Genomic DNA, 27,261 nt, shown 5'->3' on the forward strand with positions numbered 1-27,261 from the left:
AAGAGGGGTTGGCGGGTGGTGGGACACAATGCAGATAGCCCGGTTAGCCAATGTGCAGGAGCACTGGTTGGTCGGGCCAATTGAGGTAGTATGTACATTAATGTATAGTTAAAGTGACTATACATATAAGATAAACAGAGTAGCAGCAGCGTAAAAGAGGGGTTGGGGGGGGGCACACAATGCAAATAGTCCGGGTAACCATTTGGTTACCTGTTCAGGAGCAGATATGGTCCCGGTAAGTGACCGTTGCAATAATTCAGGAAAAAAGCTAAGTGGTGACTAGCTGACAAATACTGTAGCCCTATGACAAATGAAACAGTTAGAAATACACATTTACAGGATAGCCTGCCCTATACATTACCGGTAACATCAGAAAACAAATGGCGTGATAACCATTTCAACATAATTGCAAAATACTTTTCTATGTTGAAGGGACACTAATGGAAATTATATGATTAAAGGTTTGACTAAATTATTTCACTCAGAAACCTTATAACCTGTTGAAATGTATTCAAAATAAGGCTATAATAATGGGTTAAAAACAACACTGCTCCAAAAAATTAAGGGAACACTAAAATAACACATCCTAGATCTGAATGAATTAAATAATCTTAAATACTTTTTTCTTTACATAGTTGAATGTGCTGACAACAAAATCACACAAAAATAATCAATGGAAATCCGATTTATCAACCCATGGAGGTCTGGATTTGGAGTCACACTCAAAATTAAAGTGGAAAACCACACTACAGGCTGATCCAACTTTGATGTAATGTCCTTAAAACAAGTCAAAATGAGGCTCAGTAGTGTGTGTGGCCTCCACGTGCCTGTATGACCTCCCTACAACGCCTGGGCATGCTCCTGATGAGGTGGCGGATGGTCTCCTGAGGGATCTCCTCCCAGACCTGGACTAAAGCATCCGCCAACTCCTGGACAGTCTGTGGTGCAACGTGGCGTTGGTGGATGGAGCGAGACATGATGTCCCAGATGTGCTCAATTGGATTCAGGTCTGGGGAACGGGCGGGCCATCGATTGCATCAATGCCTTCCTCTTGCAGGAACTGCTGACACACTCCAGCCACATGAGGTCTAGCATTGTCTTGCATTAGGAGGAACCCAGGGCCAACCGCACCAGCATATGGTCTCACAAGGGGTCTGGGGATCTCATCTCGGTACCTAATGGCAGTCAGGCTACCTCTGGCGAGCACATGGAGGGCTGTGCAGCCCCCCAAAGAAATGCCACCCCACACCATGACTGACACACCGCCAAACCGGTCATGCTGGAGGATGTTGCAGGCAGCAGAACGTTCTCCACGGCGTCTCCAGACTCTGTCACGTCTGACACATGTGCTCAGTGTGAACCTGATTTCATCTGTGAAGAGCACAGGGCGCCATTGGCGAATTTGCCAATCTTGGTGTTCTCTGGCAAATGCCAAACGTCCTGCACGGTGTTGGGCTGTAAGCACAACCCCCACCTGTGGACGTCGGGCCCTCATACCACCCTCATGGAGTCTGTTTCTGACCGTTTGAGCAGACACATGCACATTTGTGGCCTGCTGGAGGTCATTTTGCAGGGCTCTGGCAGTGCTCCTCCTGCTCCTCCTTGCACAAAGGCGGAGGTAGCGGTCCTGCTGCTGGGTTGTTGCCCTCCTACGGCCTCCTCCACGTCTCCTGATGTACTGGCCTGTCTCCTGGTAGCACCTCCAGGCTCTGGACACTACGCTGACAGACACAGCAAACCTTCTTGCCACAGCTCGCATTGATGTGCCATCCTGGATGAGCTGCACTACCTGAGCCACTTGTGTGGGTTGTAGACTCCGTCTCATGCTACCACTAGAGTGAAAGCACCGCCAGCATTCAAAAGTGACCAAAACAGCCAGGAAGCATAGGAACTGAGAAGTGGTCTGTGGTCACCACCTGCAGAACCAGTCCTTTATTGGGGGTGTCTTGCTAATTGCCTATAATTTCCACCTGTTGTCTATTCCATTTGCACAACAGCACGTGAAATTTATTGTCAATCAGTGTTGCTTCCTAAGTGGACAGTTTGATTTCACAGAAGTGTGATTGACTTGGCGTTACATTGTGTTGTTTAAGTGTTCCCTTTATTTTTTTGAGCCGTGTAAGTTACAGGCCTACTATAATGCAGAGTTACCAACACAGTATTTGTGATGGTCATAAATGTTCTTTATTAGACTAAATTACTCTCCTGCTCATGTGTCCCGTACATATTGTAGCCTTATGTTGAAAGACTGCCGATGTATTGTGTAAATAAGGCATGCAATTTTATAATTTTTGGAGAAAAAAATAAAGTTAAATAAAGTTAACTAGGCAAGTCAGTTAAGAACAAATTCTTAATTACAATGATGGCCTAGGAACAGTGGGTTAACGGCCTTGTTCAGGGGCAGAACGACAGATTTTACCTTGGCAGCTCGGGGATTCGATCTGGAAACCTTTCGGTTGCTGGCCCAAAGCTCTAACAACGATGGCTACGGCTAACTGCTGTAATCTATGGATATAAGAAATATCAGGTCTCTTAAATTAGGAATCTTTAATTAAGATGGTATTAATTTCCTGCAATTCTACATGACTGGAGACATTACAATAATATTTCTTTATACCACACATTTTTTTTACTGACAAGCTACTCCGACATACGGAGATCAATACAACGAACGATCCATTTATTAAATGCAACCAATAGCATAGCCCAATGAAGAGTGGATACACAGATTTTAGGCCTACAATGAGGGGAGAAGTTATAGTCCAACTTTCCAGTTGTACTCACCTATTTAAAAAAATAAAAATCCTGCAATTTTATTTTGACATATCTTCTAGCTGCTGCCTGCTGTTCATTGACAGCCACAAGTTAAACATCATCTATTTTATATTTGCTGTGCTGACTGTCCAATTGCTGGATTTTTGACTGCAGACTATAAATGTGACAAAACACAAGCTACAGCAATATTTTAAAACCTGTAAATAGCCCATCCAACCAACTACCTACCTCATCCCCATATTTTTTTGTTGTTGCTCTTTTACACACCAGCATTTATACTTAAACATCTAACATTCCATTGTTAATTGCTAAATTGTAATTACTTCGCCACTAAGGCCTATTAATTGCCTACCCTCCTTACTTCTTTTGCACACTGTATACAGATTTTCTATTGTGTTATTGACTTTACATTTGTTTATCCCATGTGTAACTATGTTGTTTTTGTCACACTGCGCAAATCCTTTTCAATCCTTGTCATAAAACAGATTATAGATACAATGTATTGGTGTTCATCGGCCATAGATATTCAGAAGTGGGAAATTCAACAATGAGTAGTTAGGAAGGAATCAGTGTCTAAATGAACGTGTTGCAAAGTAATCACAACCAGATCAGAGGGGCCGGGCATATAACGCAAACGTCTAGCAACCCAAAGGTTGCGTGTTCGAATCTTGTCATGTTGCAACTTTAGCTAATTAGCAACTTTGCAACTACTTGCTACTTTTTAACTACTTAGCATGTTAGCTAACCCTTCCCCTAACTCTTTAACCTAACTCCTAACCAGTGGTGTAAACTACTTAAGTAAAAATACTACTTAAGTCGTTTTTAGTGTATCTGTACTTTACTATTTATATTTTTGACGACCTTTACTTTTACTTCACTACATTCCTAAAGAAAATGATATACTTTTTACTCCGTACATTTTCCCTGACACCCAAAAGTACTCGTTACATTTTGAATGCTTAGCAGGACAAGAAAATGGTCTAATTCACACACTTATCAAGAGAACATCCCTGGTCATCCCTACTGCCTCTGATCTGGTGGACTCACTCAACACATGCTTGCTTTGTAATGATGTCTGAGTGTTAGAGCATGCCCCTGGCTATCCGTAAATAACAAAACAAGAAAAATGATGCCGTCTGGTTTGCTTTATATAAGGAATTAAAAATTATTTATACTTTTACTTTTGATACTTGCAGTTGAAGTTGGAAGTTTACATACACTTAGGTTGGAGTCATTAAAACTCGTTTTTCAACCACTCCACAAATTTCTTGTTAACAAACTATAGTTTTGGCAAGTCGGTTAGGACATCTACTTTGTGCATGACACAAGTAATTTTTCCAACAATTGTTTACAGACAGATTATTTCACTTATAATTCACTGTATCACAATTCCAGTGGGTCAGAAGTTTACATACACTAAGTTGGCTGTGCCTTTAAACAACTTGGAAAATTCCATAAAATTATGTCATAGCTTTAGAAGCTTCTGATAGGCTAATTGACATCATTTGAGTCAATTGGAGGCGTACCTGTGGATGTATTTCAAGTCCTACTTTCAAACTCAGTGCCTCTTTGCTTGACATTATGGGAAAATCCAAAGAAATCAGCCAAGACCTCAGAAAAAAAATGTAGACCTCCACAAGTCTGGTTCATCCTTGAGAGAAATTTCCAAACGCCTGAAGGTACCGCATTCGTTTGTACAAACAATGGTACGCAAGTATAAACATCATGGGACCACGCAGCCGTCATACCGCTCAGGAAGAAGACGTGTTTTGTCTCCTAGAGATGAACATACTTTGGTGTGAAAAGTGCAAATCAATCCCAGAACAACAGCAAAGGACCTTGTGAAGATGCTGGAGGAAACAGGTGCGAAAGTATCTATGTCCACAGTAAAACGAGTCCTATATCGATATCCGGAAAGGCCGCTCAGCAAGGAAGAAGCCATTGCTCCAAAACCGCCATAAAAAAGCCAGACTACGGTTTGCAACAAACCTGATTCAGTTACACCAGCTCTGTCAGGAGGAATGGGCCAAAATTTCACCCAACTTATTGTGGGAAGCTTGTGGAAGGCTACCTGACACGTTTGACCCAAGTTCAACAATTTATAGGCAATGCTATTAAATACTAATTGAGTGTATGTAAACGTCTGACCCACTGGGAATGTGATGAAAGAAATTAAAGCTGAAATAATTCATTCTCTCTGCTATTATTTTGACATTTTCACATTCTTAAAATAAGGTGGTCATTCTAACTGATCTAAAACGGGGAATTATTACTAGGATTAAATGTCAGGAATTGTGAAAAACTGAGTTTAAATGTATTTGGCTAAGGTGTATGTAAACTTCCGACTTCAACTGTGTACAGTGTTGTAACGATGTGCAAATAGTGAAAGTTCAAAATGGGAAATAAATCAACATAAATTTGGGTTATTTACAATGTGTTCTTCACTGGTTGCCATTTTCTTGTGGCAACAGGTCACAGATCTTGCTGCTGTGATGGCACACTGTGGTATTTCACCCAATAGATATGGAAGTTTATCAAAATTGGGTTTGTTTTCAAATTATTTGTGGATCTGTGTAATCTGAGAGAAATGTGTGTTTCTAATATTGTCATATATTTGGCAGGAGGTTAGGAAGTGCAGCTCAGTTTCCACCTCATTTTGTGGGCAGTGTGCACGTAGCCTGTCTTCTCTTGAGAGCCAGGTCTGCCTGTGGTGGCCTCTCTCTCTCTCTCTCTCTCTCTCTCTCTCTCTCTCTCTCTCTCTCGCTCTCTCTCGCTCTCTCTCTCTCTCTCTCTCTCTCTCTCTCTCTCTCTCTCTCTCTCTCTCTCACATATACACATGTACTGCTGTATAACCTCTCTTCCTCCTGGCTCTCAACTCACAGTGTAATCTAATACACTGCCTGCAACCTAGCTCCTCTTTTATATTTACAGTATATTTTGAACTTTACTCCCTGACTCCTAATCTACTTATAACGTTACTTCTAGCTTATGTTTGTTATCACTAACACCAGAGTATCATTTTGTTTGTGTCTACTTTCCCGTATTTAACTCTAATTTCCAGTTGTAATAGCAACAAAACTGTTTATGTTTAACCAGGCACACTGCATGTCAAGTCGGGTTCTGTTCTATTGTGCATTTCACTCAATGTTGTTTTATGACATACTGATCAAGTATCTAGTATTTTATATCCAGGGTTTATTTACAGAATTCACCTGGGCATGCACCTCACATTCCCAGGTGCTCTAGTAGGTGCTTACATTTCCCAGTTCCAGAAACTTGAATGGAACTGAACAGTGCTGGAAAACACAATTTACTCTCTATAAACTGTAATCATAAACTTACTTTCCACATCCAGCTACTCAAATGAACAAATGGTGAGTGAGAAGTTAATCCCAACTGAACAGCTTTGTTACAAACTGAGGCTTAAGACTCTATAGCCATAATATCAGAGGATTAACCTGCTTTGTGATCAAATGTAATTATCTTTGATTGCATGGCGAGACAGAGGGTGGTGTGGAGAGCCCAGTACATCACTGGGCCATCCAGGGCCTCCATATCAGGCGGTGTGAAAGTTGTTAAAGACTCCAACAAACCAAGCCATAGACTTATGGCAAGGTACTGGTGCATCAAGTCTGACACCAACAGGCTCCTGAACAGCTTCTATCCCCATGCTATGAAACAGCTAAATAGCTAACAAAATGCCTACACGGACTATCTAAGTTGACCTTTGTATTTTATTCTTATTTTTACACTGTCTCTATGCACACTCAGAGGGCCCTACACACACGCACGCACACTGACACTCCAACAAACACACAAATACTCACTCCATCATTTGCTCACACACATTTATACTGACTCTACACACACACACACACACACACACACACACACACACACACACACACACACACACACACACACACACACACACACACACACACACACACACACACATACAATCATCATATATGCTGCTGCTACTCTGTTTATCAGATATCCTGATGCCTAGTCACTTTAACCCTATACACATCTGCCTTTATCGATCCAGTATGTCTGCACATTGTAGATATGGTACTGGAACTGACCCTGTACTTTTTCATGTTCTTATTTTTGTGTGTGTTTTTGTTCTACCTTGTTATTTTTATTATTACATTGTTATTGATTACTGCATTGTTGGGGTTAGAGCTTCCAAGAAATGCATTTCACTGTTCTTGTGCATGTGACATTGAAACTTTTAACTTGAAACTGTTATTCAAGTCATATCAGAGATAAAAGGAAGATGCCACTTCACATTGAAAGGAATTCAACCTTGTTTCCATGATCCACACATCTGGCCAAGCAATTCTATTTCTCCCCAACACCCTCCATCCGTTTCTCATCTAATACCAAACACTCGCAGTCTCTCAACAATAGCTTTCAGACTAAAACCATGTTGTTTAGTATCCTAATACCAGTCTATGTTCCCTTCAGACTCATCAGCCCCTAATAGTGGACATAATGAAGGTACAGATCAAACTGTAAAATGGGAATGCCATGAGATTATATAAATACATTTGGGGGATTTCTGAAGTAGCCTTCAACTTCACAGTTGAAATGCCAGCTCCCTGCTGTCTGTCTACATGGGTGTGACCACAAGTCTTACTCATTATTTTTCTCAGAAGTACCTCATGTACTGTAGTGTCAGACAGTCTGACTGTTTTGTAAGAGACATTTCATAGGGGTGCAAGTGAGCTCTGTTTTTGTGTAATAGTTGTATATACAAAATTAGTAATTGTACATCATTGAGAGAGAGAGTACCAGTGTAACTCCCCCTCCTCTTTAGCCCCTGTTCTGTCTCTCTACTGCGAAGAGTATCTGTCCCTCATCTTCGGAAGGTCTTGACATAATTCTCTCTCTCTTTCTTTGTTGTCACTCCAACTCTGGGGATACATTTAAATAGAGGTTGGGTCAAGTGATCCCTTGTAGGTGTTGAAGACAGTTCACCTCTCTCTCTGGACATACTATAATATCCAGTCTGCTTCACAGAATTGGTATGATATTCTGTCTGTTGAGTAAATAGAGCAGCCTGCGTATTGCACTGCAATAGATTGGTGTCAGATACGGACAGGACAGCATTGAGATCCAGAACCTTCTATTTAAATTGAAGTAAACAGATCAGATGATGCTCATCTTGTGTGAGGTGTGTGTGGGAGGGGGAGGCTGAGAGTGTGGTGTGACTGCTGAGAAGGGGGGGGGGGGCTGCTCTTCTCATCCTGCACCTTGGTTGGAAGGAGAGGTAGCAACAACAGGCTATTCTTCTCCTGCACAGATTGTTTAACTGACTAGCTGGAGGTGGAGTAGTAACGTAACCAGAGGGAAACTGTTTATTTAGTTAATAGAGTGAGGCATATTTACATTCATAATAGCATCACACCTTTGTGATAGTCTGCCACAGACGGTCTGTTATGCTCTTGACATATTTGTGTTGTCAGAGCTGACAGGGTGGGTGGGTGGGGTGTGTCTGTGAGATGCATAGGGGAGCCTGCCTTCGGCCATCATGGGGAAGCTGATTACTTTTTGGGTGAGGGCCCTGGAGCTGCTGTTAATAATGTATCTGCTCATTGTGTTCCATTCTTTATGGTGTTGAGGGTAATGTGCCAGTAACTGAACCAGGGGTGCAACTTTGGGTTTAGAAGTGGGATGGACATAACTTTTTTTTTTTTTTATCCAGTCGGATAAACACTCCAAACAGCCTACCCGACCACTCGGAGGCGTCCGCATGATCCTAAAGCACTCAGTTGCCTCTTTTTGTATCACATTCCAATGATAAAACTGGGGGGGGACAAAAATGCAATTTCAGAATGGGGGGGTGTCCCCCGTCCCCAGTGAAAGTTGCACCCCTGAACTGAACGGTTGCTGGTTCGAATCTCCGAGCCGGCAAGGTGGAAAAATCTGCCGTTCTGCCCGTTCTGAGCAAGGCAGTTAACCACCACCAAGAACTGTTCCTGGGGTGTGGATGTTGATTAAGGGAGTCCCCTTATGAGTCTCCCAGACTGTGAATACAATATGGTGTCATGTCATACTGGAGTCAGGGACGTAAACAGGAAACGACTACTGTTCTGTTTTGGTATTTACTGTTCATCTCCATAGTGACCACTCAAACAAAGACATTTCTGTAACTAGGAATGGTGGTGTAATTAACCTGAAATGTAAATTCCCCTGTAGAGCTGCTTTGTGCTTGGCTGAGAGACAGCTGAGGGAACAACCCTCAATCAGTTGAAACACTTTAAATCAGTGATGTGTATCCAGATATGGACTTTGGTCAATAGGAATGGAATTCCTAAAACATGTTCCCTCTCCTGTCCCTCTCCTCTCCCTTTCTTCTTCTTCTCACCAGTTTTATAAACAGATGTTAACAGATGTGATTGTACTGCTATTTATGTGCTGTGTAAATAAACACATGCCCAGCCAGCGATCCCAGTTCTCTGGTGTTGTTTATTCTGAAAATAGACAAGGAACGAGCACATAAGATGAGCATCACTTGCACCAGGATATTGATGGCTGTAGATTCCCTTGCATGTAAATAGGGCTTTGTATAATCAAATAGAACAAAGACTAAAATAGGACGGAATAGATTATGCATGAACTGTCAATACACAGGAAAGAACTTGAATTCATTTTGACATTATGACTGCATCCTTCATGCTTTTATAGTTGGCTAGTGGACTGTCAAGATTTTTACAAGAAACCCGAAAAATTAACCCTCTTGATCAGTCCAGATCGATGTCTGAGGAGAATTTATGAACTCAAACATGTGGCCCTTGTATACAGTATTTTATTCTGGAGGCCTCTTTCTGGTCAACCTCTGCAGAACACTAATCACTAACACCAATTAACCTCACCAGACAAGCAATTACAGTACAATGCAAATACTTGCAATGGTAAAAACATAACTTCATGTTTCAATCAACCATGCAAAACCATGGTTGATTGAAATGGCCAGAAATGGCCAGTTTAGCTCAGAAAATGCCGCCCTCGTCAATCTGGCGCCAACGGCGGCCACCTAATCGTGCCTAACGAGCGGGCCGGACCTGTGCAAAACACACAAACTTGGTGAACCAAAACGTATATGGTTTAACCCCCTAGAGACACACCGGTGTGTCAATCTAAGTTACATAACCAAAAAATCTATCAAAATCCCTCAGTTTAAGATTGAGATCCTGTATGTTTTTTTGCATTGGATGCGTTTCAATCCACCGCATCCGCCAGTGTCGTACTTCTGCATCTGCGGTGAAAGGTGGCAGAGCTAGAGGGTGTTTATCAGACCATGAGACATCCCAAAAATGTGTCTTCTCACGTAAACGTCTGTAGTGTCCGAATAGTTTCTCTCCTTCTGCCCTAGTCACAGGTGGCAGTCATCAGTCGCCAATCTGAAGACACACCTGCTCCTTTTCCCTTACCCAATCACATCCCCTTTCCCTTGGTTTAAAATAATCCCAATCAGTTGTCTCTAGAGCTATCTCTCTTTTGTTTTTGAGCCTACATCTCACATTGGCCATTAGCATGTGAGTATGTATTGCTGTGCTGAATGGCTGTTTGTTTGTTGGTGGGAAAAGGGGATACCAAGCCAAGTCGCCCTTGGGCATACATTACCCGTAGAAAAACCTTTGTCTAAATACCCTAGTTAGAACTGGGCGGAGCACCCACTGTATTTTATTGGTTAGTTAGCTAGCTGTTCGTGAAGCAGGTAAGACTAGCTTAGGGGTTTTTGGATATTTCTTTCCTTGGGTCCAGTTCAGCCCTTTTTCCCACACCCCATTACCGTGTGTTTGAAATAAACCTAAAGTGTTTGACGGTAGGTTTAGGTTGTCTGTGGATTTCTTTTAGTTCTCACTGTTCCTTTTCATTGTTATAATTTGCATGAGATATGTTACGGGTCTCGTTTCCATCCCCCCTAGACTGCAGGGCAAAAGGGGTTCGTAACACCTGGTTTTCTAATAGACCGTACTGTTTCCTCAAGTTAAACCATAGGTTTGAATAAAACTAGACAGGAAGTAGACAACATTCACCCTGAAAATATATGATGAGATATTCATATCTTAACACCCTCCTTGCAGGTCCATCTCTTCCTCTTTTCCTAGGCTCACACAATATGAACATTGGTCTTTAATAACTTTAACTGGGTCTGGTGTTCCTGACTGGACTTCTGAAGTGGACACTAGACAAAACCCTGTGAAGACAACCACAAGAAAAAAGACCACTCAAATACACTCAAAGCCAGCTACGTGACTGTATAAAAGCCAGCTAAGTGACTATATAAAAGCCAGCTAAGTGACTTAGCTAAGTGACTATATAAAAGCCAGCTAAGTGACTATATAAAAGCCAGCTAAGTGACTATATAAAAGCCAGCTAAGTGACTATATAAAAGCCAGCTAAGTGACTATATAAAAGCCAGAAAACCTGTAATCTCCTATAGAGAGGGACATGTTTAGCCAGTAAACCCTGTGCCCCGCCCCCACCTGCTTACTTGATCTGGTCCTTCTGCGCAAAGCAACAATGATGATGATGACGAGGATGACGAGCAAGGCGATTGTGGCTGGCACACCAATAGCGATCTTTGCTTCCTTGGATAACTCGCCAGTGCCATCGGGGGTCAAAGTGGGGACATTTGGATCTGTTTGTGGGAGAGGAGGACAGGAAGAGCAGTTAAGCACAAAGAACACTAATCATCACCATCTAACACTTAAACACTACCACACATCGCTGATCTTCAGATTTGATTTGTAGTATTTCCTCGATGAACAACAATGAAGTCTCTCTCACACACCAGCAAGAACTCAGAGTTTGTATCTTTATGCTTGGTTCACACAATCCTGAGTTGAGCATTGCTGTTCTGTGGGTTTCTGCACTCACCAGGATGCCTGGCTAAACCTCCAGCTCCACCTGGTGAAGACAAACACACTGTAGAATACCCAGACTGCTGTTATGTTATTTTTCTCTGTTATGGAATTTACTCTTGTAATGTAAAATAACCATAAGATATGTTTTGTTTGAAATACAGTTTGAATATTGAATGGAACTCACCCGTCTGATCAGTTGAAACAATGCTGGGACAATCTGTAATGACAGTACAGGTATGATTCCATACAACAACAGAGGGCTGGATCAGCTGGGAAATGCTCATAGCAGTGGCTGGTTTATGACACTGCTATAGAGGGTTACACCATACTGTATAATAAACTACAACTTCCAATAGCCCCTTAACATTAATAATTGACACCTATGACCATTTCCTGAAATCTGCTTTGTTTGTTCCCTCTATTGACTATCCTCTCCCAGGTTGTACTGTCATGGGCCCTCACAGAAACTCACTGGCTTTGATAATAGGCATGGAGTTGCCTTGGCCCTCAAAGACTGGCTTGATGATCTCTGATTCACACACAGCGTAGACCTTCTGGTTCTCAACACACAACAAGCATTTTCCAGATTGCGCGGGGGAGGTGGTGGGGCAGGGAGGGAGGTCAGCCATTTTACCTCGCGACCACAAAGTCAAATCCGTCAAATGGTCATAAACATACTCAACGGCTGGGCAGTTATCATGGTTACAGAGGTAACAGACCTGGGAGGTCTTCTGAGCTGCAAGACAGAGAGATGAATACAACAGGCTAGTTAAACAGAGCACAACATCAAATATCAAAGTTACTACACTTAGTTTTAGATCAGTCTGGATCAAAACAACACTCTACATCCTCACTGCGCTTTAATATAGAAATTATTTGTAGGGAAATAAAATGCACAAATTAATATGGTGAGATCAAGTTGTCACCACTTCCATATTTTACTTTGAAACGTTCACTGACTGATCCCTGTTTCAATACTCAGGCTTTTCTTGTTCCAGGCCACTAAGATTCCAATGCTATGTGTAAATCTCTGAATCTCTGACATGGTTTGAAAAACCAAAAAGTCAGGGGACGTGACTTATTTGGAGTGTATAAAACAAAGTACAGTATGGATTCATTTTGACGTCATAATGAACACATGCATTGCAGGCATGAGAACAGCTCACCTTCAACAGAAGCACCAGATACAGGCCAGCCAAACAGAGCCAGGCAGACTGTAAGAAACGAAAACAAAACAATCAAGGGCTCATGCATGTGGATGTCACTACAAACACCCACTCATATTGTCTTGATAATGGTTTCTCACTTTCAGTAATCCATATATGACTAAAACTCAAAATACATTGTTGACTTACTTAGATGTATCGCCCCACTCATGTTTGGATGTTGCTGTGGAGTCAAGCAAATAAAAAACACTTAGTCTAAACATTATGTAAACCTTTGCTGCCATTCATCAATCTAATTTCCTTATGAGTACTGAGCAGGTGGATCTAGGGGTGTGGGGTTATATTAGCAATATTATATTCTAGTAGGCTAAAGTCTAGTCCCCACTGGACTGATGATCCCCAGGGGTCTGTTTTAAAAGGGTTCTGAGTCTGTGTGTGGGATATCAACCAATCTCAGGGATATACATGTTAGCCCCATGGTATCACAACCCCTCGGCTGTACCTCAACTACCCTAAAGCTATCAGTTTTATAAAATGTTAATAGGCTTATTTCTACCTTCATTCATTCTGGTTAGTCTGAGGCAATAAAAAAAAATGCTATATTCCACCTCTGTCACGTCCTGACCATAGAGAGCTCTTATTTTCTATGGTAGAGTAGGTCAGGGCGTGACTGGGGGGTTTATCTAGTTAATTTATTTCTATGTTGTGTTCTAGTTTCTTTTTTATGTTGGGTTTTTTTTATGATTCCCAATTAGAGGCAGCTGGTCATCGTTGTCTCTAATTGGGGATCATATTTAAGTAGTTGTTTTTCACACCTGTGTTTGTGTGATCTTATTTTGAGTTAGTGCATGTTGCACCTCTGTCGTCACGGTTTGTTGTTTTGGTTTATAGTTTATTGTATGTCTTGCATAGTTTCACATATTAATAAAGATGTGGAACGATACTCACGATGCGCCTTGGTCCTTCTCTACAAACAAACATGACAACCTCATCTATTCTTCTCTTCCATATTGTAATTTGAACCTTTAGACAAGCATGCATGGCATTCCTGACCTATAGTCTATGCTCTGGTACAACACAATCTCACACCCAATTTGTGCAAATATGCCTCAAAAGTCTTTCAGCATATTTTATGCGTTTTTGTTGTGTGGCTTAATTTGTGTGAAAGTTTTCGGGGGCAAACTTTTGAATGTTATTGGAGCAAGGCATTGTGGGAAAATGGTGTTGTACACTGCCTTTTTTTGTGTTCCACATTTATTTTCTATAAAAAATATTTTAAAAAACATGTTAACAACCCAATATTGTTAATCAACCAGGTTGTCACTGAAATACTTATAATATAATAGTAGCCTTACAGGTTTAATTTTTATTAATGCCAATGCATTAATAAGTACCACGTGCTTGTTTTCGCTTAATACTCTGGGATACTGGTGCTATGTCGGATTTTATGAGGGTTGCCAGACTGGAATAAAAACCTGTATTTGTCTGTTATTAATTAATCAATAAATGTGGGGAAAAAGAAGACCTGCAAAAACAATCTGTTTGGTTTAAATTCCCCTGGTAAAACTGCCTGGTATTTTCAACTATAACGAGTCTGGACTACAATGAAGTAAGCCTTATCAATGCAGTTAAGCAGGTTCATGTAAAATAATCAACTACTGTATGTTGGCTTACACTTATGGCACTTCCAAGGCTGTTTCATGATGATTATTACAGACGTGTCAATCATGTTATATATTTAGGCTATTGTAACAAGGCATATGCCAGCATTGTAGACCTACTGTCTCTGCCCAGAGGAATACTAGGCTTTCATGGCAACGCCCGTTAGAGCTCACTTTGCCACGCATGAGCCCTGGTTAGAGTCCCTGTTGCAGCTTTCACTTTCTTCTGCTACATTGGTGGCAGCGTTAGGATCACGTCCAGCTCACATCTAGTTATGTGATCTAGTGGTAGGAAGCATTCTGTATTCAACATTGTGTTGGGTGTAATTACATTATATCTAGTGAACAATGTATTAGCAACAATGGGCGTGATGTATAGAAGTAGTCAATACATGTGTGATCAAGCCTTACATCAAAGTTGCCTGAAGCTGAAAGGAAAGTGCTATGCCCTGACCAGTTATTCAGAAGGAAATCCTCTGTGACTGTCTAATTTACATATGTTAACTTACCAGTGTGGACCCAAAACAAGCACATTCACAAACGACCTGTTTAAAGTGTTATTACAACCATGGTGTTCTGTTGTTACTGAAGCGTATACATCTAATAACCTGCCAATGATCCACATCATATGGGTAGACAAATAATGTAATTGTGTTATGCAGAAAAACATAACTATTCTTTTTTTAGGATGCAAATTAGTAATATGAATCACTGTTGATCCATCCTGTTCTGATCTAATGAGATGACTGTAGGATTTTCTACGGCCTAGAATCGAGGCCTTTCCCAATCATGAAGGACGAAGCTCCTCTTGGTTCTCATTGGCGAAGACTGAACTCAAGTTAGAGGTTATATGTCAGACTCTCCTATACCACTTTGCCCAACATGTTATACCCCAGAGATTGTAAATAAACACTTTTTAAGGTCATATAACATGTATCATTATTATAGGGCTGTGAAACCCATAGCTAAATGGCTTTAGACTGAGCATTTCTCACTAGAAATTGCTGCTGACATTGAACATAGCTTAGAGTTAGGGTATTTAATTAATTTCAGACTCTCCTATGCCACTTTTTCTAAAATCTTATACCCCATAGGTTGTAAATAAACCCTTTTTAAGGTGATGCATCTTGTATCATTATTATAGGGCTGTGAAATCCATAGCTGAATGGCTTCAGACTCAGCATTTCTCACCATTTATTTACAGAGAGCAATTTCCATTTTATAACATGTAGTGTCCATTTATTTACAGTAGTGTGTTAATTAATTATTGCTTTCTTCAGTAGAAATACAGAATATGTATAAAAATGCCAAATATACCAAAAGCTAAATCAAGCAGAGAACTACAAACATTTAAACAGTTAAAGAATACATGACAACTAGATACAAATATTTTATGAAATATAACTCATACAAAATTCAAGAAATGGCTATAATATGAGTACAAACAAAGTATTTGTGTGCGTGTGTGTATTATGGTGTGTATTATAATTTCCCATCATAAAACTGTATCTCCATTCTCCAATTGAATACCTTCATCGATACCACAAAAAAAAAATGGTCCAATCTGGCAACCCTCAAAATTCGACATAGCCTTCTATAAAATGCATTATGAAATAAATGGTGTAAAATAAACGAAAAAGTGGAGCCTTGTAATAAATGCATTATGAAGAAAAGTGTGCAATATATGATGATGGCCTAATGTATAATAAGGTAGACCTAATTTGGTGTTTTACGAATTAAAAAATATTATATTTTCCTTTAGCCACTTACAGTATGTGTAGGCATAGGCAATCATGCAATTTGGATGATGCATTGCCTGTATATTCTACAATTATTTTATACAATAGGTTTCATGTCGGTACCAACTTTAATTCAGAAATAATGGCTTAATAATAATTAAAAGATGGTGCTCCGGTAGGCTACCTACAAAGAAATTGCACTATACCACTGGTTATAATACATATAAAGCAATTGCCATGTGTGGTGAACTGATAAATCCAGCACCATTTTGATTGGGACAGTATCATTGCGCTGCTTTGAGACAAGCATGGGAATTCATCTTGATAAATCAATCTGTCAGATTTTTGTTTTCACTGAATCTCCGTTTGGATATTTGGTTACAATTAGGCTGGGAAATGTTAGCTAAATTGAGGTGAGTGCTCATGATCATTAGTCTAGCGATTGAAAACAATGCAGATCCTCTCTACACACGCGCATTAGGCCAATAGCCTACCTGATGAGCTTCCCTGATGTTTTCCTGAACTTTCCAATACTTCTCTGATGCATTTCGGTCACTTTGCCTACTGATGCGAATACACATTTGTACACTTTTTCCATAGGCTACTCAAGTAATTTGACATATTTTAGTATTGTTTAAAAAGGTCATAAGGTCTACATTGTTTCAATAGCAATATAGCTGAAACCACTATTGGAAACACTATTACTGAATTTATTCTCGTAATTGTAGGCTAGTCAGTGCATTGAATGAAAACAGTGCTGCAGGATGGAGTGCTGGAAGTGCTGCAGATAAATTGAAATAAATTTGCCAAATTATATAATTAGTCATGTATCTATAAATAAATGAATGAAAATACTACACGAGCATAATTTAGCCACAGAGGATCAATAGCCTAATTTAAAATATTGCTGTAGATTGTGTTTTGTCACATTATGAGCTCATAGGCCTAGTCTACTGTCGGAAATCCAGCAAATGGGCAGTCAGCGCAGCAAATATAAAACAGCTGATTGTTGACTTGTGGCTGTCAATGAACAGCAGGCAGCAGCTAGAAGATATTTAGCAATATTTCAAAATACAATTGCAGAAAAATCTGTTTGAATAGGTAAGTGCAACTGAAAAGTTGATCATCATTTCCTCCTCATATTGTAGGCCTAAAATCTGTGTATCCACTCTTTTCATTGGCCTATGCCAGGGGTTCTTACATTTTTTTCAGCCTGGGATGATGAGAAATGAGAAATTCTGTTTTCCTGGGACCCAAGCTTATGAAAACACGCAACTGTACGTAAATATCTGTACATTTAATTTCCCTTATACCTAAAAACAAATAACAATGAAATGAAATACCCACATAAATAGCAATTCATGTTTATTTACCCCCATTAAAAACACTCTTTCATATCTGTCTAGGTTAGAACTGTTGCTGTTAAAATACAATAAATCATTTTAATTCTGAACTGGAATAAACTGATTGATCACATCACACAGATGTATAACAGAACACACAGGCTCAGCTTTTGATTGTGCAACCCCAAGTAACAGTACAGATGTAAAATGACTGTAGAAAGTATTGTTGAAAAAAAGGTCTAGGGTGTAACTGTTGCTGTTAAAATACAATAAATATTTTAGTATTTTGAACTGGAAGAAACTGATCGATCATATCACACAGATGTAGACCAGAAAACAAACACACACAGTCCTAATGAGAGGTGTGTAGCTGGTTTAAGTTTTAAACAAATATGTATATTCTGGGCTCAGTTTTTGACAGTGCAACCCTGAGGTCAGCATTGAGTCTGTGTCTGTACTTGTTTTTTAAGTACGCCAGATTTGAGAACCCTGACTCACATACTGTAGTATGTGGTGCCAAACTGGATCTGAACATCTACTGCTTTCTCAGTCAGGCAGGAGACCGCTTCCTGCTGTAGATAAGCGACCCAGTACTGTGTGGGTGTTTGCCTCAAAAAGCATCTTGCTTCAACCAGTTTATCCTGAATGAAAATTATTTATTGTATTTTAACAGCAACAGTGCCAGCCTATACTTGTTTGTAACAATACTTTCTACAGTAAGATGTACAGTAGGCTTGATCATGTTTCATCTTCATCTGTACTGTTACTTAGGCTAACGTTAGATAGCTATTAGCTGTGTACAAGGCGATTGTTTGAAAGAGAAACTCACATCTACTATTATGAGCGATAGTACTCCCTTATTTGTTTATGTTAGAAAATGTTGTTGTTGTACCTGTTAGAAAATTACAACAATGCCTTGCTAGATTGCTTACTTTTCCACTGTCGAAGCACTGTTTCCTGAAGCATTGTCCCCTGTTCTGAAAGAACTCCCTGGGTATACCGTTATGCTGTGGATGTTTGGTCAGGCCGTGTCGTTTCAATTTGTTTGTTTTGTGAGACATTAGTAAGCACTTCCCGCACTAAACACATTGCGGGCGCTCCTCGTTATTTCTCAAAGTTTGTAGGAAACCAAGAGAGCGAAACTATCTATCGCTGTATGACCTCGGTCAGAACTTCTGGCTAGCTTGAGTCCATTTCATGATAGCGGTGCAGTTTGTAAGTCGTGGAGTGATCTTCCAAAAATCTGCAGAAAAAAATATATGGTAACTTAATTAATAATTATACCGCGAAGCACACGGACATCTCCCCCCACTCGCGCAGCTGCCAAACTGAGCAGAGACACCGCTGCTGAGCAGGTAGCGCACTGAACAGAGAGCGCAGTTGCACTTGGCCACATCAATTCTAATGAATTAAATAATTATACATTTACTCTGACACGTCGCGACCCACCATTAGGTCCAATAAAGGCTGGCCTACGCTATTGGTAGCATTTAAGACATTGGTCGTTCGTTGTATTAATCTCAGTATGTAAATGTCTGAGTAGCTTGCCATTTTGATCATTTTTGTGGTATAAAAAAATAGTATTGTAACGTCTCCAGTCATGTAAAATGATGTAGAATTGCAGGAAAGGCCCTTTTTTTTATCGGAATCACAAACCCATTAGCCCTTAGTCTTCGGGACTGAGCCCCGAATGCTATGGAACTCTGGAGACGGCCCCGGTCTGCCGGATAATGAATTCAACATGACAATTTAACATGAGAAAGGCAAAATACTTTTCTACGTTGAAGGGACACAATTAACATAATAACTAGATACATTTCTATGAGAATGAAGGACATTGGCATTCTATAAGCGTATGATCGAACGATCGATTAAATTGATCAAATTAAATAGTAAACTCACGTCCTTGAATGTGTGCTAGGCTGAAGAGTCCTTTATTAAACTGAATAAAACAGCAGCTTTAATTTGTCTGGAACGCCTTTGGGTCTCTGAAATGAAGCGTACGCCAACTTGTATTCAACTTGTTTGCTCTATGCGTATCCTGTCTTCCAAGGTCAGAGAAGTTCATACATGAATGAACGTGCGGAAGAGTGTATCTTGATACGCTATGACTCCGCCCTCAGCATAAAGGCACATGTTACTTTCATTCATTCAAATCCAAATATTACTTTATGACAAAACACCATATCCGCTTTATGAAAACTAACGGTCGCAGTGTGCACTGCACTCTGCATGTGACACAAGCAGTTTAAATCACTTGTTGTGGAGCAACACAATCTCACATTCACTTCGTGCATATATGCACATAATGCACAGCCTTTCCTTGACAATTTGGCCGGCTACAATTTGATGTATTGGCTTTTAATTGTTTTTTCAGACAAAAGCCGCAGTTACCGGCTAAGGGAAACCCTGTCGCATTTTCCCATCAAAGTTGTTTCCATCAAATTGACTTGTTGCAGATAAAAGTCTGTGTGTAAATACGTAGTGCACATACATTTTTTATTTGAGGTTAAATTCCCATTTACTGAATGAAAAATACAAGTTAAATGAGTTTCCATGCGTTTTCAACTCTAGGCCTACTGATGGGTTTGTCACATAATAATGTAGCGAATGTGCCCGCTCTGGTATTGGCAGGTGCGCACTATCCAACAGCTTGCTGATACAGTGCAGCTATTGCCTACTACATGATGAGATTATTAGGGACAAAAGTGAAAGATTATTTGTATTTGTCAAATGTCAAGCATCGATCATTATGTCACCAGAATAAGACCCTCCATCAACCTCATAGCTGTGCACTTTCACCACCCTGTGAAGTTCATCATCATTTATTTCACCTGTAGCCTAATAAACTGCATACTTTCCCATGTTGCTGTGACATTTTTTATCTGACATGTAGGCTACTTCACTCGCATAAGAAGGTTGGATGGAAACCTGGTTAATGTCAAGCCATTCTGAGGATGGTGGAATTTTATTTTGGATGAATGTGCGCATGACTACAGGAGACTTTTGAAGTTGCATTTACATTTGACATTTTAGTCATTTAGCAGACGCTCTTATCCAGAGCGAATTACAGTAGTGAATGCATACATTTCATACACAACATTTTTTATTTATTTTTTATTTTTTATGGGGTATAAGATTTAATCACAGTGCCTTACCCACACTCTATCTCCTTAATGCTGAGTTTTAATCAGAGATGCATCAAGGCCCATTTTTACAGTCTTTGGTATGATTCAGCCATGGACTCAACTCACAACCTTCCAATAAAGCCACTAACCATAAAGCCACTGAGCAGTGTTTGTTAGCTACCACTGATACTGTGCAGGGTTGTGTTGTTGCAGCCTGGTCTCAGAGCAAAATGTATTAGGAAGGTTGTTTTGCTTTGTGGTGTTTGTGTACTACTATCATTGTGGGAGTGCAATACTGTGGTTTGGATAGTGTGTTCTGTTTTCGGTTTATCTGCTGGAGTCTGGAAATAGGAAGGACATTTCGGCCTATTGATAAGGGAATTTATATGTTTAAGGTAATGACTGAAGAATTTCACCCTGAAACGTAATTATTAGATTATGTAACATGTATTATGAATAATTAGACAAACGTAACTATTAGAAAATTATTAGATTATGTAACATGTATAATGAATAATTAGAGTGATAAACTTAAGTCCAATAAGGTTTGGCCGAGACTAGTAAGGGAGAGAAATGTGTGTGTGACTAAGAAAATACAGAGGACAATTAAACTATTCATGACCTAACCTGGTTAGAACTCTGAGAAACTTACGACAGGAAAGGGAGTCCTGTCAAGGTCCCTCTAATCTCGGGAGGATAGAACTGCCAGCTTGGTAGTGATAGAGGAGGAATGCGGACTGTGGGGAAAGATACATTCCACCTACTGTTTGTGTGTCTGTATATGTGTGTGAGGAGGTGGGGGCAATAAGAGTTATAAAATGTCATGTCTTTGCATTTTTTTACTTTAGAACTTTCTCTGAATAAACTGTACGGACCTTTTGCATAAGCTGAGTCTTTGCCTAATTATTATTAAACCCAGGGTCTTACAAACCTCAGGGATTGGTCAAAGCTTAAATAATTGTTAGTTATCATCATTGGGATTGAAAGTTCTCGTGACACCTATATCGAAGGTTATTGGGAGGGTGTGGGAAATATGTACCTTTCTGGGTCAGAAAGATAAGACCAGACACCTGTCAAGGAATGGACCTTACATCATCCAGTGTAAGAACAGCTGGAACATACAGCCATGTAGTGTTGACACACAGCATTTGTTCTCCCAAGAGCTGTGATGTTGTATTGTGTTATGTTGAGCTGCTGTGGTTGCCCTCTCTGTGTTGAGAGTTGAGTATTGCTACATTAGCATGGGTGATGCTGCTGCTTTGTGCAGTGCTGTTACTGTGGCCTGGTTGCTGTTGTGTTTTATCAACACCCGTTGACTATACCACTGTGTCTGTAGACAATTGCCCACAAAGTCAGCCTTATATGGCTCTGATATGAACTATCATGTTAGTGACGAGGAAACAGGGAAGTGGGCAAATTCATTTACTCAAGATTGTACGATTAAGACGGTCAGACATAATGGACCAATCCAATGTTGACCAAGCACTCTGGTTGTTGGATCAGCTCTGTCATGCAGATGGTGTCAATTAAGTTGATTTGTGTGTTCTGTAAGTACTTACTTACAGTATATCAAGTAGGCTAAAGTACAGAATAGCTATATAGGCCAACAGTAAGTGTGCTGTTATAAAAGTTTTTTGCCCCAATCATCCTATGTAGCCTTTTTTACTCATGTTCCACCGTCTTGCAATGTTGAGGTTTGGGAGAATTATGGAATAGCAGAGTCGCCTTAATCCATCATGCAATCATGTTTTATCTTGTAATGTCATCATGTTTTATCATGTTTTGCAGTCACGTTTTATGCCTAGTTTAATGTTTTTATGAGTTTTAGAGAGAGAGGTGTGTGTGAGTGTGTGAGGGTTTATGCAGCAGGTGTATACACATGTGGGCAGTGTTTCTTATCAGTATTATTAGCTTGATGTATCAGTATCTGGGATGTTTGTGGACAGATATCTGCTTTAAAGGTCTATGTCTCTCTATCTCTCTGATTCTACAATCCATGCTATGTGTCCAAAGTTAAAACAGAGTTCCCTTGCTTTCACAGTGGTGTCTCAGCTGGGTAGCTGTGTCAGCGCCCAGACCGTTGGCTGTAACACTGTACATGCCAACGGTACAACGACCTATCAACTCTCAGAGCCCCTGCCAGGATCACCCTCAACCTGTGTAACACAGTGGTTGGATGTAAATGTGAGTGACCATATGATTGCTTATTTGGAAGCTACATCTGTATAGCTGGGATCAACATTGTCTGAATGACACTCCAGTACATGCTGTGCAGTTCTACTTTCATGTTGGACCTGGTGATGAGGCAACTGGTAGATGTGTCACTGTATTCTTTCACAACAGTGGTCACCAGCCCTGATTCAACTAATCGAGGTCTTGATGATCAGTTGAGTAGTTGGATCAGGTACATTTCTGTAGCTATCCTGGACCAGGGTCTGTGACCAGTGAGTTAGCTGTGTCAAGCTGTCTCAAGCTGTGTCAACACAGAGGAACACCATTTTGTGATTTGTATTTTATTTAGGGGACTGTTCTCACTAACAACAAAGAGATTGACAAAGATCATGTTGTGGTTCAGACCAGTCAATCTATTACCACCATAGGCTGCATGGACAGACTGAAGTACTTAGAGGAATGTACACATAATAAAATGGTGCGTAGAATATATTTACCCTCCACTACAACCCTGCAGTTACTGTATGGTTACTGTTTGTGTTGGGACAACATGAAAATAAAGATCATGATTATGGATTTCATTTGCATACACATGATGTAGCTGTCACTGGGTCTTAAAGTGCTTTATAAAGGCAAGCTCACATCATGCAACACTTGTGTGTAGCACTCACTATTTGGGATATGCACAGTAGCCATTTTGTGCCAATAATCACCACATATTAACACGGGCTATCAATGTCATGAGCACATAGAAAATACAGTAGCAGCTGGATTCATGACCATTTTAGACCAGAGAGTGCAGACATGCCTGGGCATGTTCAGGACGTCTAGTGACTATTTCCTCTCTCTGCCTTCTGTTAACCTGTTTTTTTCTCCATCTCTTATAGCTGTCATTTCGTAAAGCAGAGTGCGAGTCCATATTACAGTGTTATTGTCAAATCACCAGTAGCAAAGTAGAGACTTAGTCTTTCTAAGAACAATGCAGTGAAACTATGCTGAGATGTTCTCACCAGTAATGAGAATCCACATCAGACACCTACATTATCTCACCCCCTTCATATTCACACTGCTCTGTAGTTGTGGAAGTACCTAAACACTCATCCCACACACACAATGCTCAGAGACACAATGAGCCAGTCTACAACCTTGAATGGCCCGTTTAGTGAGCTATCTTATGAGACTTCATTAGATAAAATGTCTAGCTCTTTCAGAACAGTTAGGCAGATTTCCTCTGTGTATCTGTTTACAGTAGTAGTAGTGGCAGTAGTAGTGGTGGTGGTGGTAGTGGTAGTAATAGTAGTAGAATCTATTAGTTACTCAACTGTAAATAAAGTGAATGTACATTTGAATGTAAGTAGACTAATATTCTTTCAAGTTAGTTACTAATGTTCGTAATGTATTGTAATTACACCAATAACCTGAAACCCCATGTAATTACATGACATATGTACAACAGTGTGTGTGTGCGTGCGCTAGTCTCAAGGCTTGCTGGGTTTTTCATCAACTTGAACAGTGTGTCTTTTGAACTTCTCTAGGTAACTGTATTGTGAAGCCATTTGACCAGGAACCCATTGAACTAGATGATTATGACTCACAGTAGCTTGAGACATGCAGAGAGATCTTGGTATTGTTGCTATGGCTCCAGTAATTTTTACTCTTTTCTACATCATAGAATAATAGTGAAGGCATCAAAACTAGGAAATAACAGAAATGGAATCATGTAGAAACCAAAAAAGTGTTAACCAAATCAAATTATATTTTATACTTGAGATTCTTCAAAGTAGCCACCCTTTGCCTTGATGACAGCTTTGCACACTCTTGGCATTCTCTCAACCAGCTTCATGAGGTAGTCACCTGGAATGCATTTCAATTAACAGGTGTGCCTTGTTAACTGAAATGCAGGTCAGTCATTCTGGAAAATGTCAAGAACTTTGAAAGTTTCTTCAAGTGCAGTCGCAAAAACCATCAAGCCCTATGATGAAACTGGCTCTCATGAGGACCACCACAGGAAAGGAAGACCCAGAGTTACGTCTGCTGCAGAGGATACGTTCATTAGAGTTACCAGTCTCAGAAATTGCAGGCCAAATAAATGCTTCACAGAGTTCAAGTAACAGACACATCTCAACATCAACTGTTCAGAGGAGACTCTGTGAGGCATTCATGGTCAAATTGCTGCAAAGAAACCACTACTAAAGGAAACCAATAAGAATAAGAAACTTGCTTAGGCCAAGAAACACAAGCAATGGCCATTAGACTGGTAGAAATCTGTCCTTTGGTCTGGAGTCCAAATTTGAGATTCCTTGTTCCAACCACCCGGTCTTTGTGAGACGCAGAGTAGGTGAATGGATGATCTCTGCATGTGTGGTTCCCACCATGAAGCATGGCGGTGGAGGTGTGATGGTGTGGAGGTGCTCTGCTGGTGACACTGTTCGTGATTTATTTAGAATTCAAGGCACACTTAACCAGCATTGCTACCACAGCATTCTGCAGCGATACACCACCCCATCTGGTTTGCACTTAGTGGGACTATCATTTGTTTTTCAACAGGACAATGACCTAAAACACACCTCCAGGTGGTGGTAAGGGCTATTTGACCAATGAGAGTGATGGAGTGCTGCATCAGATGACCTGGCCTCCACAATCACCCGACCTCAACCCAATTGAGATGGTTTGGGATGAGGTGGACCATAGAGTGAAGAAAAAGCAGCCAACAAGTGCTCAGCATATGTGGGAACTCCTTCAAGACTGTTGGAAAAGCATTCCAGGTAAAGCTGGTTGAGAGAATGTCAAGAGTGTGCAAAGCTGTCATCAAGGCAAAGGGTGGCTACTTTTGATTTGTGTGGTGGCTAATTTCTGCATGAGGAGTTACAAACTTCACACACAAGTCAGTTATACTTAAAACTACATCTTTAATAATTAAGATGCTTTTGCAAAAGCACTTGACCTTCAATGAACCATTGAAAAGTGATTACACAAAAGTACAAAGATCTTTTATACCCAAGACCCACCCCTCTCAACGTACATGACGAACAACAGATCTTAGGAACAGTTCACAAAGGTTAAGTTCTGTATGAAAGATATCTATAAAACATAGCAGACAGCAACTGCTGTATCAACAGTGTTCATTGTATAGACCAGTATCTTGTCCTCCCACCCCAAACTGGAACCGTCTCTCCCTGGTACGGTATAGAACTGAACCATTAGCTCATCCAATGGCATAAATCAATTGACAACTCTAGATAGTCCCATCTCAAGTAAACCCCTCTTGACTCCACTCCTGGACAAGCTCACTGAGGGGAGTGACTTGCGCACAGACATTGTTGAGACAAATAATTGGTTCCCCATTAATCACGCCATCCCTTCACATGGTTTAACAATACATTCACATATGACAAGTATCTCACATAAGCATATTATGCAAATAAAACATCTTAATTATCTATGTTACCCAACTAATTCTGATTCACCCACCACATTTGTTTAACACTTTTTTGGTTACTACATGATTCCATACTATATTATTTCATTATTATTATTTAATCTGTTCTGAATACTGTGGCATGTAGCCTAGCGCTAAAGAGCGTTGCGCCATTAACTGAAAGGTTGCTGGTTTGAATCCCTGAGCTGACTAGGTGAAAAATCGGTTCATGTGCCTTTGAGCAAGGCACTTAACCCTAATTGCTCCTGTAAGTCACTCTGGATACGAGTGTCTGCTAAAAATGTACTGTGGTTGAACTGACAGGCAGGCTATATAACATTGTTACTCTGAGATAGTGTATATCCATTATTACAATATGTCTAGATCAACATTTTTAAATTACATATTTTAGTTTTCTTCCTTACTGTTAAATGTGTTTCATTAATAATCATGTGTGATATATCCAGATTTATTTGCTTCGTAACCCGGTTCAATAGCTTGTATTGAAACATTAAACCATTAACTCATGTTTTTGTGTTTTGTTTCTTGGCCTTTGTTCTTCCCTCAGTAGTGCCTAATTTCCCACTCTTTCCATTGTTTAACAGTTATTAAAAGACAAAGCTGGTTTGTCAGGCCAAGAGGGGGGCATCTTGGCATAATGTTGAGTAATGAGCACTGTCCCTGTATCTGTGTTAGGGGAATACTGGAAAATAAACATCCAGTCAGCACAAAGACATACTACTTCCTGTGATGGGGATTTCATCACTTCTTCTGGCTCATGTATCACAGCTGAATAATGTTCATCCTGAAACACTGACTACAAGCTACTCTTGTTTATTTTAGCCCTGCCATCCAGATGCTTATCGTCTGCATTTGACTTGACTTCCTAACTCCTGATGTATAACTATTGTCTACATGTATATCTGCTCCTGGTATCTACAAATAGTTATCTGAGATTAGCTGTGCTGTTCTCACTG

The 27,261-nt window shown here is 40.2% G+C and overlaps 1 protein-coding gene across 1 annotated transcript; it reads right to left on the reverse strand.

Annotated features, from left to right (window-relative positions):
• Positions 1-9,232: 9,232 nt before the first annotated feature.
• LOC106605928 (uncharacterized) lies at positions 9,233-19,629 on the reverse strand. The gene is made up of 8 exons (XM_014201931.3): positions 19,469-19,629; positions 13,013-13,046; positions 12,824-12,871; positions 12,130-12,393; positions 11,842-11,874; positions 11,671-11,700; positions 11,285-11,431; positions 9,233-10,987 (listed from the first exon to the last, which is right to left on the reverse strand). The coding sequence occupies exons 2-8, from the start codon at positions 13,032-13,034 to the stop codon at positions 10,857-10,859; spliced, it is 675 nt and encodes a 224-aa protein (XP_014057406.3). The 5' UTR covers positions 13,035-13,046; positions 19,469-19,629; the 3' UTR covers positions 9,233-10,856.
• Between the last annotated feature and the right edge of the window lie 7,632 nt (positions 19,630-27,261).

Source organism: Salmo salar, chromosome 05 (genome assembly GCF_965601325.2).
Source record: "Salmo salar chromosome 05, fSalSal1, whole genome shotgun sequence".
In the NCBI taxonomy this organism is placed as follows: Eukaryota; Metazoa; Chordata; class Actinopteri; order Salmoniformes; family Salmonidae; genus Salmo; species Salmo salar.

Excerpts from the sequence above, each read along its gene's own strand:
- LOC106605928 (XM_014201931.3), bottom strand. The coding sequence starts at position 13,034 with ATGAGTGGGGCGATACATCTAA. Across the intron at positions 11,875-12,129 it reads CATGCCTATTATCAAAGCCA|ATTGTCCCAGCATTGTTTCA; the intron begins GTGAGTTTCTGT and ends CTGTCATTACAG. Across the intron at positions 10,988-11,284 it reads GCGCAGAAGGACCAGATCAA|GGTTTTGTCTAGTGTCCACT; the intron begins GTAAGCAGGTGG and ends TTGTCTTCACAG.